General features: G+C 34.7%; 1 protein-coding gene across 13 annotated transcripts in view; it reads left to right on the top strand.

Moving 5' to 3' along the window:
* KMT2C (lysine methyltransferase 2C) overlaps positions 1–14,275 on the top strand; it is a 357,676-nt gene that overhangs the window by 282,712 nt on the left and 60,689 nt on the right. For 9 of the 13 annotated variants that reach the window (XM_071215362.1, XM_071215358.1, XM_071215360.1 and 6 more), the window contains exons 27-31: positions 2,926–3,106; positions 7,637–7,741; positions 9,301–9,480; positions 9,616–9,648; positions 9,752–9,871. In XM_071215362.1, coding sequence (XP_071071463.1) covers positions 2,926–3,106; positions 7,637–7,741; positions 9,301–9,480; positions 9,616–9,648; positions 9,752–9,871 — 619 coding nt within the window. The remainder of the gene's footprint in view (positions 1–2,925; positions 3,107–7,636; positions 7,742–9,300; positions 9,481–9,615; positions 9,649–9,751; positions 9,872–14,275) is intronic. The other 4 variants (XM_071215365.1, XM_058298034.2, XM_071215363.1 and 1 more) reach the window with 1 other exon arrangement.

Raw genomic sequence — 14,275 nt, 5'->3', positions numbered from 1 at the left:
ATTGCTTGAGCCACATCCGCTTCCCCAGAGTTCTTTTAGTATTCCAAAATTTACATCAGAAAAATCTCAATATAAAAAAAAAAATTAGGTTTGAATAGAACACATGAAAATACAATTCTTTCTAGTTCATCTTATAAGCATTAAGTCACAGATGAATTCAAGGTCATAGAATATATTGGAAAGAGCCGTAGAAGCAGGAGTGGGATTAAACATCTGGGTTTGCCACCACCTATTAATTCTAGATTCCTAAATAAGTTACTCACACTTTCTGGACCTCTTTCTTCATGTGTGAAAATCAAATTAGAACAGACTATCATTGAGTGTCCATCCTAATTTCTATGTCTATGACTGTTTATCTGACCTGTCCCTCCCACAGAACTATGGCCTGTGTAAATAGCTCTTCCATTGCTTCAGTTGTATTTATTTTTTTACCTTCATTTTCCAGGTAGCTATTACTTGGTTAACTCATTTTAAAATAGATTTCCTCGCAAGTTCCTCCATTTTCTTTTTTAGTAATTAGGCATAGAAAAATTAAACACTCATTTGAGTAAAAAGTCTATTGAATTTAATAAATAAGACTTTTAGGCATAGTATTTTAAGCATGTGATAATATTTATGAGTGTAAATTTTTATTAGACTACTAATGTCTTAAAGGCAGAGTCCTTAAAGTTCTGGGTTTGAATACCACTGCTACCAGTTGGCTGTGTGACCTTGTGCTATTTAACAGCTCTGTGTTATTTATTTTATTATTATATTCTATTTCCCCTTATTTTCTTCAAATACTTGCTCATTCTAACTTTGCACCATTTTTTTTCTTCAGTAATTTTATTGGTCAGGAAATAGACCCATTTGTAGTTTGGGTTATCTTTTAATTGAATTTTAGTTTTTTGTTATCTCCTGTTCCCTTCATTTCTTATCTTAATGGTACTTTTGGAGAGTGTTGAGAAAATGATCTGCCCCTTCTCTTAAAAGTCTTTCTGTAATCATATATTTACAAAACTTTCCTGAGCAGTTTATGAAAGTATGAAAACTGATGATTTCATACATTGGCAGAAAGCCTTTAAAATGAAAGTATTGGATCTGATCTCTAATTACTGCTATGATTATAGTCTCCTGAGCTGGATTTTTTCCTCTGATGCACCCCAGTAATATCCAACTTTTTTCTCTTTTCTTTTTTTATGAAGGAAGCCTATGTAATGATGCAGTTTATCAGACAACTCATAATAACAGTTTTATTTCTTTCCATTGATTGGTGGAATAAAAGTAACCCAAAAAAGCCCATTAGGAATTCAGTAATACTTCGCCTCTTTTGTTGTTGTTAACTATCACAATGTCGAAATAAACTTTAAATAATTGTATTATCTACCCACTAGAAATATTTATGCTATGTATGAATAGCTAGTGATGTATGTGTTACTTTAGGGAACCCCTTATAGTAGTTTCGTAATCTCTCCTGTTGGTTGTTGGAATCACTGATGAAATTAGCAAGAGAAGCCCCTTCTTTATGTTTATTTCTAGGAATGAAGACCCACCAAATTAAATATGTTACAATTTTTGTTTTAACACCAGTAAAGGCATCATGAGTCATTGTTTAAAAATTCTTGCTAATTGCTCTCAGAGTTCTCAAATTTAAACTGAAGATACTAAGTAAATGATCTCTGAAGTGCTAAGGTGCATTCTCCTTTTCAGCATTTTTCCTAAATAAAATCATTGCTGGTATAAGGAACAATCCCATCTTCTACCCAGTGCTCTAGCCTTGTGGTTTTTCATATTTCTTTTCCATAGTGAAGCAATTTGTTTACTTAAGAAATGTGAAAATTCCAAATAAAATGTATCCTCACCTTTTCACCTTCCCCAAAAGTTCTTTTCAGAAGTTAACATTGGTAACAGTTTGATGTTTATCTTTTCAGACTTTTTTTATAACTTATTTTTATGTATGCATATAATAATCTTGGTTTATATTTTATACTTTGCTGGACATATTTAACTTGCTTTCTTTTAATAATGTGTCTCAGAGCTTATCTTTGATAGCATAACTCTACATCCTTTTAAAAAAATTGCTGTATTTTATAGTATGGGTGTCTATAATTTTAATTTATTTAATCAAATGTCTGTTGATGACCATTAAGGCTGTTTTCACTCTTTAGTAATTTTAAAAAAAGCTGCAATGAACCTTTTTCTATATGTATTAGTATCTTTTGTGAGAGTGTGTTAAATGTTAACAGTGACTGCAAAATTGTCCTCTACGAGGGATGCTTTTTCCAGAAAGTCCGTATTATAGAAAACAGATTAAAGTAGTGTTGCTGGATAAAGTAAGCAAAGATGAGCCCAAGTGTTTCCTTTGTTGTTTTTGATGATTTTTTTATAAGTTTTGGAAAGATCCCTGGAGTTGCGTGAAACCCAGCTTGAAACCACTAGTATCTAGAGTAGAGAAATATGAGTAAATGAATAAAAAGCTTAAGCCTTTAATAGCAGTAAATGTTTTATACTTAATATGATTGAAATTACTGTAAAAAGCCTCTTTTGGGTTTGAAGAGTATGAAGACTTCAGTGTCATTATATGAATCAATATGAAATTACTAAATCTACCTGAAATATATAAATTGTAAAGTGTCAGTTGAACCCTTGTGGTATTCTCTGCAAGCTGTCTGTAAATATTAATCATAATCATGAATCTTCATTTTGCTTATAACATAAATTAAGTTGCCAGTAGTATTGTAAATCTACCAACTTTTAAATTTAATTATAGTTTATCTGCTAAAATTGTTGAATTATTACATTGCAGTTAAGAATAAATTTGACATAATGTGTGGTTTTATTAGCATAATCTTATTTGTATTCCATAAAGTTACCCAAAAAAGCTTATTTAAAAATATGAGTATATGAAAGAATTTATGGGATCTTTGTGTGCTTATTTTCATCTAGGAAGCTTTCTTTGGAAAAGATCTTCTAGATACAAGTAGACAGAGCAAGTCAAGTTTAGATAATCTATCAGAAGATGCAGCTCAGCTTTCATGTAAAACAAACATGAACACACATTTCTTGGAACCTTCCTTAGATCCACTACTTAGCTCATCATCAACTTCAGCAAAACCTGGAACTCAAGGTATTGGGCATAATAAATGCTTTATCAGAGGACATTCATCTTCCTTATAATTAAACCTTTGAAATGATTTAGTTTGTCCTTATTTGCCTTTTTAAAGTCAACTTTATTGACGTATAAACTCATTAAATGCCACTACTTTAAAGGCATAGTTCTATAAGATTTGGCAAATGGATTTATCTTTACAACTCCACCAAAATCAAGAGTTGTGAAGGGGTAAATATACGGTTTACCCTTTGCTGAGGGCAATTTAATTTAATTTGGCCATGACTGCTTAGTCATACATATAATTATCTTTAACTTAGCTATGTTAGGTTTTTGTTAATTTTTGTAGCCCAAAGAAATTCAAGAGAAAGGTAAACAAGAATACTGTAGTTCAGGACTGAGCAATAAACTATGTTAATACAGTGAATATATTGCCCTACATATCATGGCTTCTTACCCTTGGCATTAACATTTTAGGCCAGTTAATTCTTTGTTGGGAGAGGGGGCTGTGTTGTGAATTTTAAGATGTTTAGCAGCAATTCTGGCCTCATGACACATATGAGGATCAAAAATGTCTCCAGATGTTGCCAAATGCCCATAGCTGGGCAAAATGACTTCTAGTTGAGAACTAGTACCCTAGATGTAGTGAATAAAGGAACTATTTAGAATCAGGGAAAGGTATGATTATTTTGGTATGTTTATAAGGTAATAGCAATGTAAAAAAAATATGAGTTTAATTAGTAGAGCTGTAAGAGTTGTGATCATGGTGCCTTTACCCCAATTCTAGGTTTTATGCATTATCAGTTATAAATCTGTTTTCCTTTTACAAACCTCCCTTTTACTGTTGATTATAGTTACTAAAGTTAATTTTATAAACTCTTAGAAAACAACTTTAAGGCAACCTTCCCCTGAAAAATTACATTTAGGGTATTAAGTGGTTATAGTTTCATTAATTTGGCATTATCATTTATTAAAATATAGACTTTTATTTTAGATTTGAACTTCTTGAAGTAATTAGAAGATTCTCACCCTCCTCTTGCATGCGCACATATACATGCACATCATCCTGTCTACCTCGCTATTGCTAGTGAGGAAATTTAAACACTTGACTAAAGACCATGCTTTTTGTTTGTTTCATCTTTAGTAGATGATTTTACTGTTCTTCTCTTGTTTAGGTACTTACCTGTTCTTGTCCATGCCAATATTATTGTTAAAATCATGTGTAACAAAAGACTTTTGGGTCCTTCAAAGGGTATCTTATAAAAATGGTGACTAGTCATTTAAAAATTTAAATAGAAGTTACTTCCACTTACGTTTTTATAAGGAAAAGAACTGAAATTGACCAAGAGACATATTCTGATAAGAAAAGGCATTGACATAATCATTTTATTCTGTTTTCCATTACTTGAACGCATTGTTTCCATAAAATTGCTAGAGAGAATGGTTGTCTTATAAAGCCAAAACTTGGAGGACTAGAATAGTACCCATTTTAAAACCTAAATTAAATGTAATGTTTGTTGTAGATAAACCACTCTTGCCTTTGTATTGAAAAATTAAAAAGTTTAGAATAGTAACCATTAAAGGTAATGTTCATTGTAGATGAACCACTCTTGCCTTTGTATTGAAAAATTAACAAGTAAAGCCTTTTTTAAAACATTTCATTCAATATATCCCATTATATCAATTTTAATGATTTGTTGATGAGATATATAAAATTGCTTTCTTCAGTAGGAGCTAATATTTAGACATAGTTTTAAAAAATTTAGTTATATTTTGTGTGGTGGAAGTCTATTGGTTAAATTAAAAAACATCACAAGACAGAAATTGAGCACTGATATTCAGATTTTTTTTTCTTTCAAATGGACTATTGTTTATAGATAGAGAATACATTACTGAAATAATTTTACTTCTCTAAAAAATTTCTGAATATTTGTGCATATAAAACTTAAATTAACTTTCAGTTTGAAAATCAATGTTATGTGAATACTGTTTTTTATATTTTATTTTTTTAATGTGTGAATTCTATTTAAGCAATATAATTTTAAATGGGGTAAGACTGTTTTAAGGAGATTTTGATCTAGGAACTGGAGTATTTTTTTCCCTTTTTTTTTTTTTAAAGTAAAACAAAAATTTGAGATAGATTAAAACTTTCAGATATTCCTTAACCAAATGACTAATGTAATTACAAAGTTACTAGCTTAGAGAGGAATTCCAATATTTACTTACTTGATTAGGATAGAAAATGTTGGAGTCTTCCTTGACTTCTCATTCTCCCACATTCCACATCCAATCCATCCACACATTTGTCTTTATCTTCTCAATACATCCCAAAGTGAATCACTTATCTCTGCTTTCCCTGCCACCATAGTACAAATTATCATCACTTGCCACTTAAATATAGCAGTAGACTCCTAAGAAGTCTTCAGATTTCCAGTCTTACCCACTCCCACCTCAGCACACCTCCCTGCTCCCTCTGCTGTTCTACACATGGCAACCAGTGTGTTCCCTTGAAAATACCAGTCATATCCTATCCTGGCTGTCAGCCTTCCAGTGACTTCTATTATACTTTATGCCCAGTCTTCATCATGTCTTATAAAACTGAACATAACCTTGTCCTAACTGCCTGTTATTTCCTACCACTCTTCTCCCTTTATTTCTGCAACTACTCTGGCCTCCTGTCCTTCCTGCCTCAAGGCATTTACACCTATTATTCCTTTTTCCTAGTGTGTTGTCTCCATATTTGTGCACCTTACTCCCTCATTTCATTTAGATTTATGCATAGTCATCTTGTTTAAAAGATATTCCCAGGCCACTTTATCTAATTGTTTTAGTTTGCCAAAGCATTGATGATGCAAAGTACCAGAAATAGGTTGGCTTTTATAAAGGGAATTTATTTGGGGTATATTATTACAGTTCTCAGGCCATGAAATATCCAAATCAAGGTATCATCAGAGGTCCTTTCTCACCAAAGTCAGTTACTGTTGATCCTGTTGTCCGGTCTTTTGGTGAAGCAAGATGGCTACCAATCTCTGCCGAGGTCTCTGTCTTCCCCTCCAGAGTCTACAGTCTCCTGGAGCTAAGCTGTATGCAGCCAGTCAGCTGTTCTGATTCCTTCCCAAGTTCTGCTGAAAGGCATATGGCTCATCTCTCCCTGGGCCTTAGCAGTTAGAGCCACTAGGGACCTTCTCTCCTTGCAGCTCAGCTGTGGGCAAAACTGGAGTCCTTTCTCTCACATTACAGGATCAGATAATGGCAGCTTCCTTTTTTTGTGTGTGTCTCTGTATCTCCATTTTTGTCAGACCCAATCAGAGGGCAGAGACTCAACCTGAGTCATACCTCAGTGATGTAGTTTAGTCAGAAGGGTCTCACACCAACAGGAATGGATTAGTTCTCTTTTTGGGACTCATAAAAGAACATCAGATTGTCACACTAATACAATTATTTTTAAGCCTTTTCCCTTTTTATTTTTTATAGCACTAATACCAGAGTCATTTAGTTACCCTCTAATTCCCTCTGAGAAAGTAAGCTCTGTGAAGTCAAATACTTTGTTTTAGTGGAGCAATGCCTGATACATAATCCATAGGCATATTTCTGTGGGAATTCAAATACTTTTAGAATAAATAAATAAATGAGTAGTCAATATTAAGAGCAAAGCTAGAATGAGGCATCTAAATGGATGGTTCCTGACTTGTACTTTACAAGGACTCTCTAAACAGTAGTTTTCCTAATTATTTTATCTACTTTGTTCTACTATATTTTTTCTAGTCATTTTTGGAGATGCCACTTTCTTAGTGATTTTTTTTTTTTTTTTTTTTTTTTTGCTTCTTACAGTATTCTCTTTCCTTCTTATTGCCTACAAGTCTTTTTCTTATTGCCTACAAGTCTTTTTCTTAAATTCTATTTTATTGTCACTTAGTTTTGCCAGGCTGTGATCACAGATAGCACACAGTGGTTTGGCTGAAGCTACAGAAATTTGTTGGCTCATGGTTTTAGAAGCTGTAAGGCTTGCCTCCTCCTGGGATCGGTAGTGTCCTGGCTGGCCAGCTTCCTTAGGTTCCTTGGCTTTCCTGTCACATGACAGTGTCTTCTCTCTCCATTGATATCCCACTTCTCCTCCAACTGGCTTTCTCTTTATAAAGTCTCCAGTCATAGAATTAAGGCTCAATTTTTTTCAGTTAGGTCACACTTTAAAAATAATGTCTTCCAAGGGTCTAGTTTATAATGGGTTCATACCCACAGGAATGGATTAAGATTAAGATTTTTTATTTCCCCTGGGATATATAACTCAGTTTGCCACAGTCTCTATGTATTAGTCACAAAACAAATAATTAATTTTAATAAATTTTTTATTTTCAAAACATTGGAGTGTCTTTTCTATGAAAAATTCCCAACTTCAGTTGCACTAATCTAACTTTTATGATTCTATCACTTATCTCATTTTCTGTCATATTCTAGGTATTTAGTAAAGGGATGAATGAGTAAAGATATTGCAGAATTTATGTCCAGGAAAATATTGTAATTTTTAAATTATACTTAATTTTTGTATAGGTACTGCGGATGACCCATTAGCTGATCTTTCAGAAGTCTTAAACACAGATGATGACATTCTTGGAATAATTTCAGATGACCTAGCAAAATCTGTAGATCATTCAGGTATGTATGAATACTATTTGTCTACTTACTGTTTGATGGTTTGAGTGAGAGGTGTGAGTGTGTGGAGTAAGTTTAGCCTTTTGACTGTTTCCCAGTTACTAAGGTGTTTAGTTTTGATTTTTTGTTGGTGTTGTTTGTTTTGGTCAAAAAACTCACCATTTTATTTCGTCTACCTCAGCTTTCCTGCTTTAGGAGGGAAAAGAGCAAGTTAGTTAATTTCTGTTGTCTTTCTAATTGCATCATATTTAAGGCTTGTAGCCTTACAGTCTTGCCGTATTGTTTCTTCCTTTGTTTGCATTTCCCCTCACTTCCTGTTCCTATGGTAATCATCCATTTATTTGGTTTGGGTCTTGTAGGTCTTGGTTTATGCACTTTCCAGGTTGAGAGCTCACCTTTTCCATTTGGTAAGAAACTGAGCAATGGATGACCACTGAATAGAAGTAGTCTTTTTTAGAATGTTCTCAGCTGAAACAACCTGTAGGTGCATGCATGATAGTAGTGCTACTTTGTCACTAATCCATCTTTGTTTTACCCTTTTTGTGTGTGGTTAAAGCATAGTACAGGTATATTGTGCTTTGAATGACTTTCTCAGTAGTTTTTTTTTTAATGAATGGTTTTATTCTTGCTAATATACAATTTATAATATTACATGAATATTATAGAGTTACTTGCTAATGTAAAACCATTTAAGAGCAGAGTAAATTTTTTTACTTTTTAATAATATTTAGAAAGCATGAAAAAAGTAGATCAGAGGTCACTTTTACATATGATTCTTGCCTAAAATACCTATGTGTATGAGATATAAAGCATGTTATAATGTCATAAACATAATCTATATCAGGGGTTCTTAACCTTTTTTGTTCCACAGACCTCTTATTTAAGTTCACACTAGACTCTGTATTATTTAATTAATTATTTAATTAATATATCACACTCTCACCAACACATCCCCATAAGAATGTTTTTTCAAATTTCAATTCAGGTTCACAGACCCCTTGTTAAGAACCCCTGATCTTTATCTTTTTTGGTGACAACAGAATATTTTTTAAATGTAATCTATAATTGAAATTGTTCACAAAGGATAATGGATACTAAACATTAATAGAATTTTATAGAATTTTTCATTAATTCATGTGAAACTTGTCTCTACTGTTTCACATTACATATGGTAATTGAATTGCACATTTGGTGCCAGTAATTTTCAAGTAAAGTAAAATATGTGTATATTTACTACTTGTAGATTCTTATATTAATAATATGGTGCTTATCTTTTGTGAATATTGGCAATTGAAAATTAGATACATACTTGTGTTCCTCGGGTAATGTGTTTATTTTGATAGAAATATAACTTGAAGTAGCACGTATGCTGGAAATACATTAGACCTAATTTTACTGATTGACTATCCAGATTGATTTAAGAATCCTGATTGAGAAATACAGTCTTTTCACTGCTCTGTCTTAATTATATTGTTTATATTAATGCAGATAAACAGTTTTATGCATTTTTGCATGCTTATTCTAAATTCACTTTTTAATCTCTATTTCCCTTGTTCCTTTAGCTGGAATAGATATTGGTCCTGTCACTGATGATCCTTCCACTTTGCCTCAACAAAATGTCAATCAGAGTTCACGGCCATTAAGTGAAGAGCAACTAGATGGAATCCTCAGTCCTGAACTAGACAAAATGGTCACAGATGGTAAAATATTTGCCCTACATCTAGGCTTTCTAAAAGACATGAGTAAATATGACTTTCAAAGATTTCTGCATGCTTACTTATAATTTAATGTCATTCTTACAATTTCTATATTAAATGCTATTTTATATTAGTATATTGAAATGATAGTTGTTAATATTTCTTTTTATTTTATCCTAGGAGCAATTCTTGGGAAATTATATAAAATTCCAGGTATGTGTGATCTGATTTTTTAATTTGTGAAAATGATATTCTTTATATAGTACTATGACCTACAGTCTTTTAATCTTCTTACTATTATTATTTTATCTCATAGAGCTTGGAGGAAAGGATGTTGAAGACTTGTTTACTGCTGTGCTTAGTCCTGCAACTACTCAGCCAACTCCACTACCCCAGCCTCCACCTCCATCACAGCTGTTGCCAATACACAATCAAGGTATGACTAGAAGTTGTTTTACAAATGTAGCTTTACATTTATACGTATATATATACACAGAGAGAGAGATATAAAATTTTTAGTATATATTTTCCTTTTCAAAAACATTTTATTATATATTTTTACGTGTTTATTATATTGTATACGGCGAGCAAAATTTAGCCCTATTGCTTAGTTACCACATATACAAACTGAGAGAAGAAAACCCTCTTGTGATCATGAAAAAAATATATATTTTTTGTAAAGATTTGATGTTTTTTGTTTTCTTTTTTGTTTTTATTTCTTTCCCCTTCACCCCACCCCCCACCCCCGTTGTCTGCTCTCTTGTGTTCATTCACTGCATATTCCTCTGTGTCTGCTTGTATTCTTGGCAGCACTGGGAATCTGTGTCTCTTTTTTTGTTGTTGTGTCATCTTGCTGCATCAGCTCTGTATGTATGCAGCGCCACTCCTGAGCTAGCTGTGCTTTTCTTGCAAGGGGTGCCTCTCCTTGCTTGTGGTGCTCCCCTACGCAGGGGACACCCCTGTGTGGCACGGCACTCCTTGCACATGGCAGCACTGTGTGTGGGCCAGCTCACCACATGGGCCAGGAGGCCCTGGGTTTGAACCCTGGACCCTCTCATATGGTAGGCGGATGCTCTGTCAGTTGAGCCATGTCCACTTCCCCATGAAAAAATATTAATCTCTGAATTTATCTCAGTCCCATACTGCCTACCTGAAATTCTCTGAAAATATATTATCCAGCTTATAACCAAAATTCTTTTTGCTTATTTATTGACAATGGGGGAAGGATGTAAAGTGCTTGCCCTTTCCCCTTCCCCCCAATCCTGGTCCCAGTTCTGTTTCACTGTAGTCCTTACATAGTGATTTATCTCTCTGTAGGGCTGCTCCCATCCTCACCTGGCTGCCTTATACTCATTAATCTGATCTCAATTTCAGTGTCATTTCCTCAGAGCTCATCCAGTACTACCCTAAGTCCATACCCCTCCTTTTTGTTTGTAACATGTGACACAGTTATAAATACCTGTTTTGGTAATTAATGGTCTTCCCTTTAGAGCGTGAGTTCCATGAAGGCTAGGGCCAAACCTAGACTTCTTTTTCATCACTAGTTATCCTAGCACAGAATATGCATTCAATCCATCATTTCAAAGTACATCAGTAATCTTTCTACCCCTGTATAATGTCGAAATTTTTAATTTTTTGGAAATTTGCCTATTTTGTTTGGTTGGTTTTCTACTAATTACCTGTAAATAGTTGGGAAATATAATGAGTTTAAAGTTTTAATATCTTTCTTGAAAGTCTGCTGAGATTTAATAGCCTAGAATTAAAATATGTGATAATGTAGGTAGGGAGATTGCTTGCCATTTGGTGTTACAGGTGGGGGAATCTCCTAGAGAAAGGAATTTTGAGTCTTTTGGTGCAGTGTATTTTTGATATTTGGGAATTTTAGGTCATTTCAATCTATCCTGTTGACAGCACTTCATGAATATGTACTGAATTGAGTAACTTGATACCTTTAGTTATTTCTGGTTTTTGTTGTCTTTACTACCAATTTTGTGTTCATATGAAAAATTCATTCATGTATATAATTAAAGTGTTCCCGTATGCATTCTTTTTTTTTTTTTTTTTTTTAAAGATTTATTTTATTTATTTACCAACCCCCCCTCTCCCTTCCCCTTGCCCACTTGTGCTCGGTGTCTACTCTCTGTGTCCATTTGCTGCACATTTTTCTGTTACTGCTTGTCTTCTCTTTGGGGGGCACCGGGAACTGATCCCAGATTCTTCTGACATGGGAGAGAGGCACTCAGTCCCTTGAGCCACCTCAGCTCCCTGATTTGTTGTGTCTCTCATTGTCTTTCCTCTATGTCTCTCTTTTTTTTTTTTTTTTAAAGATTTATTTATTTATTTAATTTCCCCCCCTCCCCTGGTTGTCTGTTCTTGGTGTCTATTTGTTGCGTCTTGTTTCTTTGTCCGCTTCTGTTGTTGTCAGCGGCACGGGAAGTGTGGGTGGCGCCATTCCTGGGCAGGCTGCACTTTCTTTTCACGCTGGGCGGCTCTCCTTACGGGGTGTACTCCTTGCACGTGGGGCTCCCCCACGCGGGGGACACCCTTGCGTGGCACGGCTCTCCTTGCGCGCATCAGCACTGCGCATGGGCCAGCTCCACACGGGTCAAGGAGGCCCGGGGTTTGAACCGCGGACCTCCCATATGGTAGACGAACGCCCTAACCACTGGGCCAAAGTCCGTTTCCCTATGTCTCTTTTTTGTTGCATCAGTTCTCCATGTGGAACAGCTTACCTTCACCGGGAGGCCCCGGGAATCAAACCTGGGACCTCCAATAGAGTAGATGGGGGCCCAGTTGCTTGAGTCACATCCAGTTCCCCCCCGTATGCTTTCTTAATCATTCAAAACTCTTCAGTATTTCATTTCTCAATGTAAAATGATGATACATATTTTCTGTAACTCTGAAGTATATTTTAAGAAATTTTATCAGATAAATTCTTTTCTGAAAGGTTTCACAGTCATTATGAAAATCATTTCACTATTTAATCTCATTTTTAAAGATTTTGAATAGATGAAGTTTTTATTGTATGTTTTTTGTGTGTTTTGGGTTTTTTGCTAGATGCTATATGTAAACAAAGATGAGTAAGACTGCCTGACCTCAGGAGCATATTATAATCCTACTATTGTAGGCTTTCAGGTATACAACAAATTTGAATTATAATAGAGTATAATTCAAATAGGGCCTTAAGAAACACTAAGATTCCAGCATTCATGTTGGAAAGAGTATTTCTAATTTAAGGGTAAAGCATACATATAGTGTTCAAGAGTGGCAACTTTGACATTTTCTAGAGCAAAGGAGTTGTAAGTGTACATTGTTAAAGGAAGTAAAATTATAATGCACATTGGGGCTAGACTGTAGAGGGCAGTGAAAAAAAATAGGCAGAGGCAGTTGGCCTTTTCTCTCCAGGAACTGGAGAGCCATTGAAGACATCACACCAGTGGAACAACCTGATCAGTTACAGTTTTGGCAAGGTAGTTCTGATATCAATGTCAGAAGAGGGAAGTGGACTTGGCCCAGTGGGTAGGGCGTCCGTCTACCACATGGGAGGTCTGCGGTTCAAACCCTGGGTCTCCTTGACCCATGTGGAGCTGGCCCATGCGCAGTGCTGATGCGCGCAAGGAGTGCTGTGCCATGCAGGGGTGTCTCCTGCGTAGGAGAGCCCCACGTGCAAGGAGTGCGCCCTGTAAGGAGAGCTGCCCAGCGCGAAAAAAAGTTCAGCCTGCCTAAGAATGGCACTGCCCACACGGAGAGCTGACACAACAAGATGACGCAACAAAAAGAAACAGTTTCCTGTGCCGCTAACAACAACAGAAGCGGACAAAGAAGAAGATGCAGCAAATAGACACAGAGAACAGACAACTGGGGCCGGGGGGAAGGGGAAGAGGAAGGGGAGAGAAATGAATAAATAAATCTTTTTAAAAAAAGTGTCAGAAGAAATAAGACTAGTAGTACTGAGAGTGTGTGAAAGTGAATAAATATGTATGTGTGTCGTAGAAGGCAGTGGCGGTATAATGAATTTGGTTTTAGAGGATTTCTAGTTTATTAGAAATGGAACATTTACATTAATCTGATTTATAAGCACTGAAAATGTACAAGCCTATAGAAGATTTAGGAATTGTCTATGTAGTGGTGTTAATTGAAGTTGTGGGAAGGGTGGGATTTCTTAAGAGAATACACTGCCAACTCAGGATCTTGAGGAATTATCTTTTGTAATTAAATGTAATGAAAAGTGTATGTGTAACTCATCTAATGCTAGATGTGTAATTACATGTTCCTTTTCTTTCCCCTTTTTAAAGGTTAGGTGAAAGTAATAAAATAATGAAAGAAACAGACATTATGGGGTTATAGGATCTCAAATTATGATAGGAAAAGATGATCTACTTAACTGTAAAGTTACATAGAATAAATACTTGAAATATGTTCCACTGGACTGTGAGAAGGTTTTTGGTAATCTTCAGTAGAGTAACTTTAATGGGGGTGGTAAGGATGGGGGCAGAATATAATAATACAGTAGGTCAGAAAGTGGAGAAGGGAAATTTCAAGAAAACTGAAATATAGTAACTTGAAAGAGGGAAAAAATTAAGTGAAGTAATTTTTAAACTCATACCATATTCATACCTCACAAAAGGTTAATTTTGTAAACTTATATGACCAGATTTGTTAGGTATGATAGACTCAAGAATAAAAGACCACCTCTTAATTGAAATAATAGTGAAAGAAAAATGCTTTGTATTTAGTCATGTGTCCTTGAACAAATTATTTAACTTCTTTGTCTTTTTGCTTAAATGAGGCTATACATAATAACCTATTTCATTGTACCTTTTATGTGATTAATAAATAG

This window comes from Dasypus novemcinctus, chromosome 5 (genome assembly GCF_030445035.2).
Source record: "Dasypus novemcinctus isolate mDasNov1 chromosome 5, mDasNov1.1.hap2, whole genome shotgun sequence".
In the NCBI taxonomy this organism is placed as follows: domain Eukaryota; kingdom Metazoa; phylum Chordata; class Mammalia; order Cingulata; family Dasypodidae; genus Dasypus; species Dasypus novemcinctus.
This window is presented reverse-complemented; position numbering and strand designations above follow the sequence as displayed.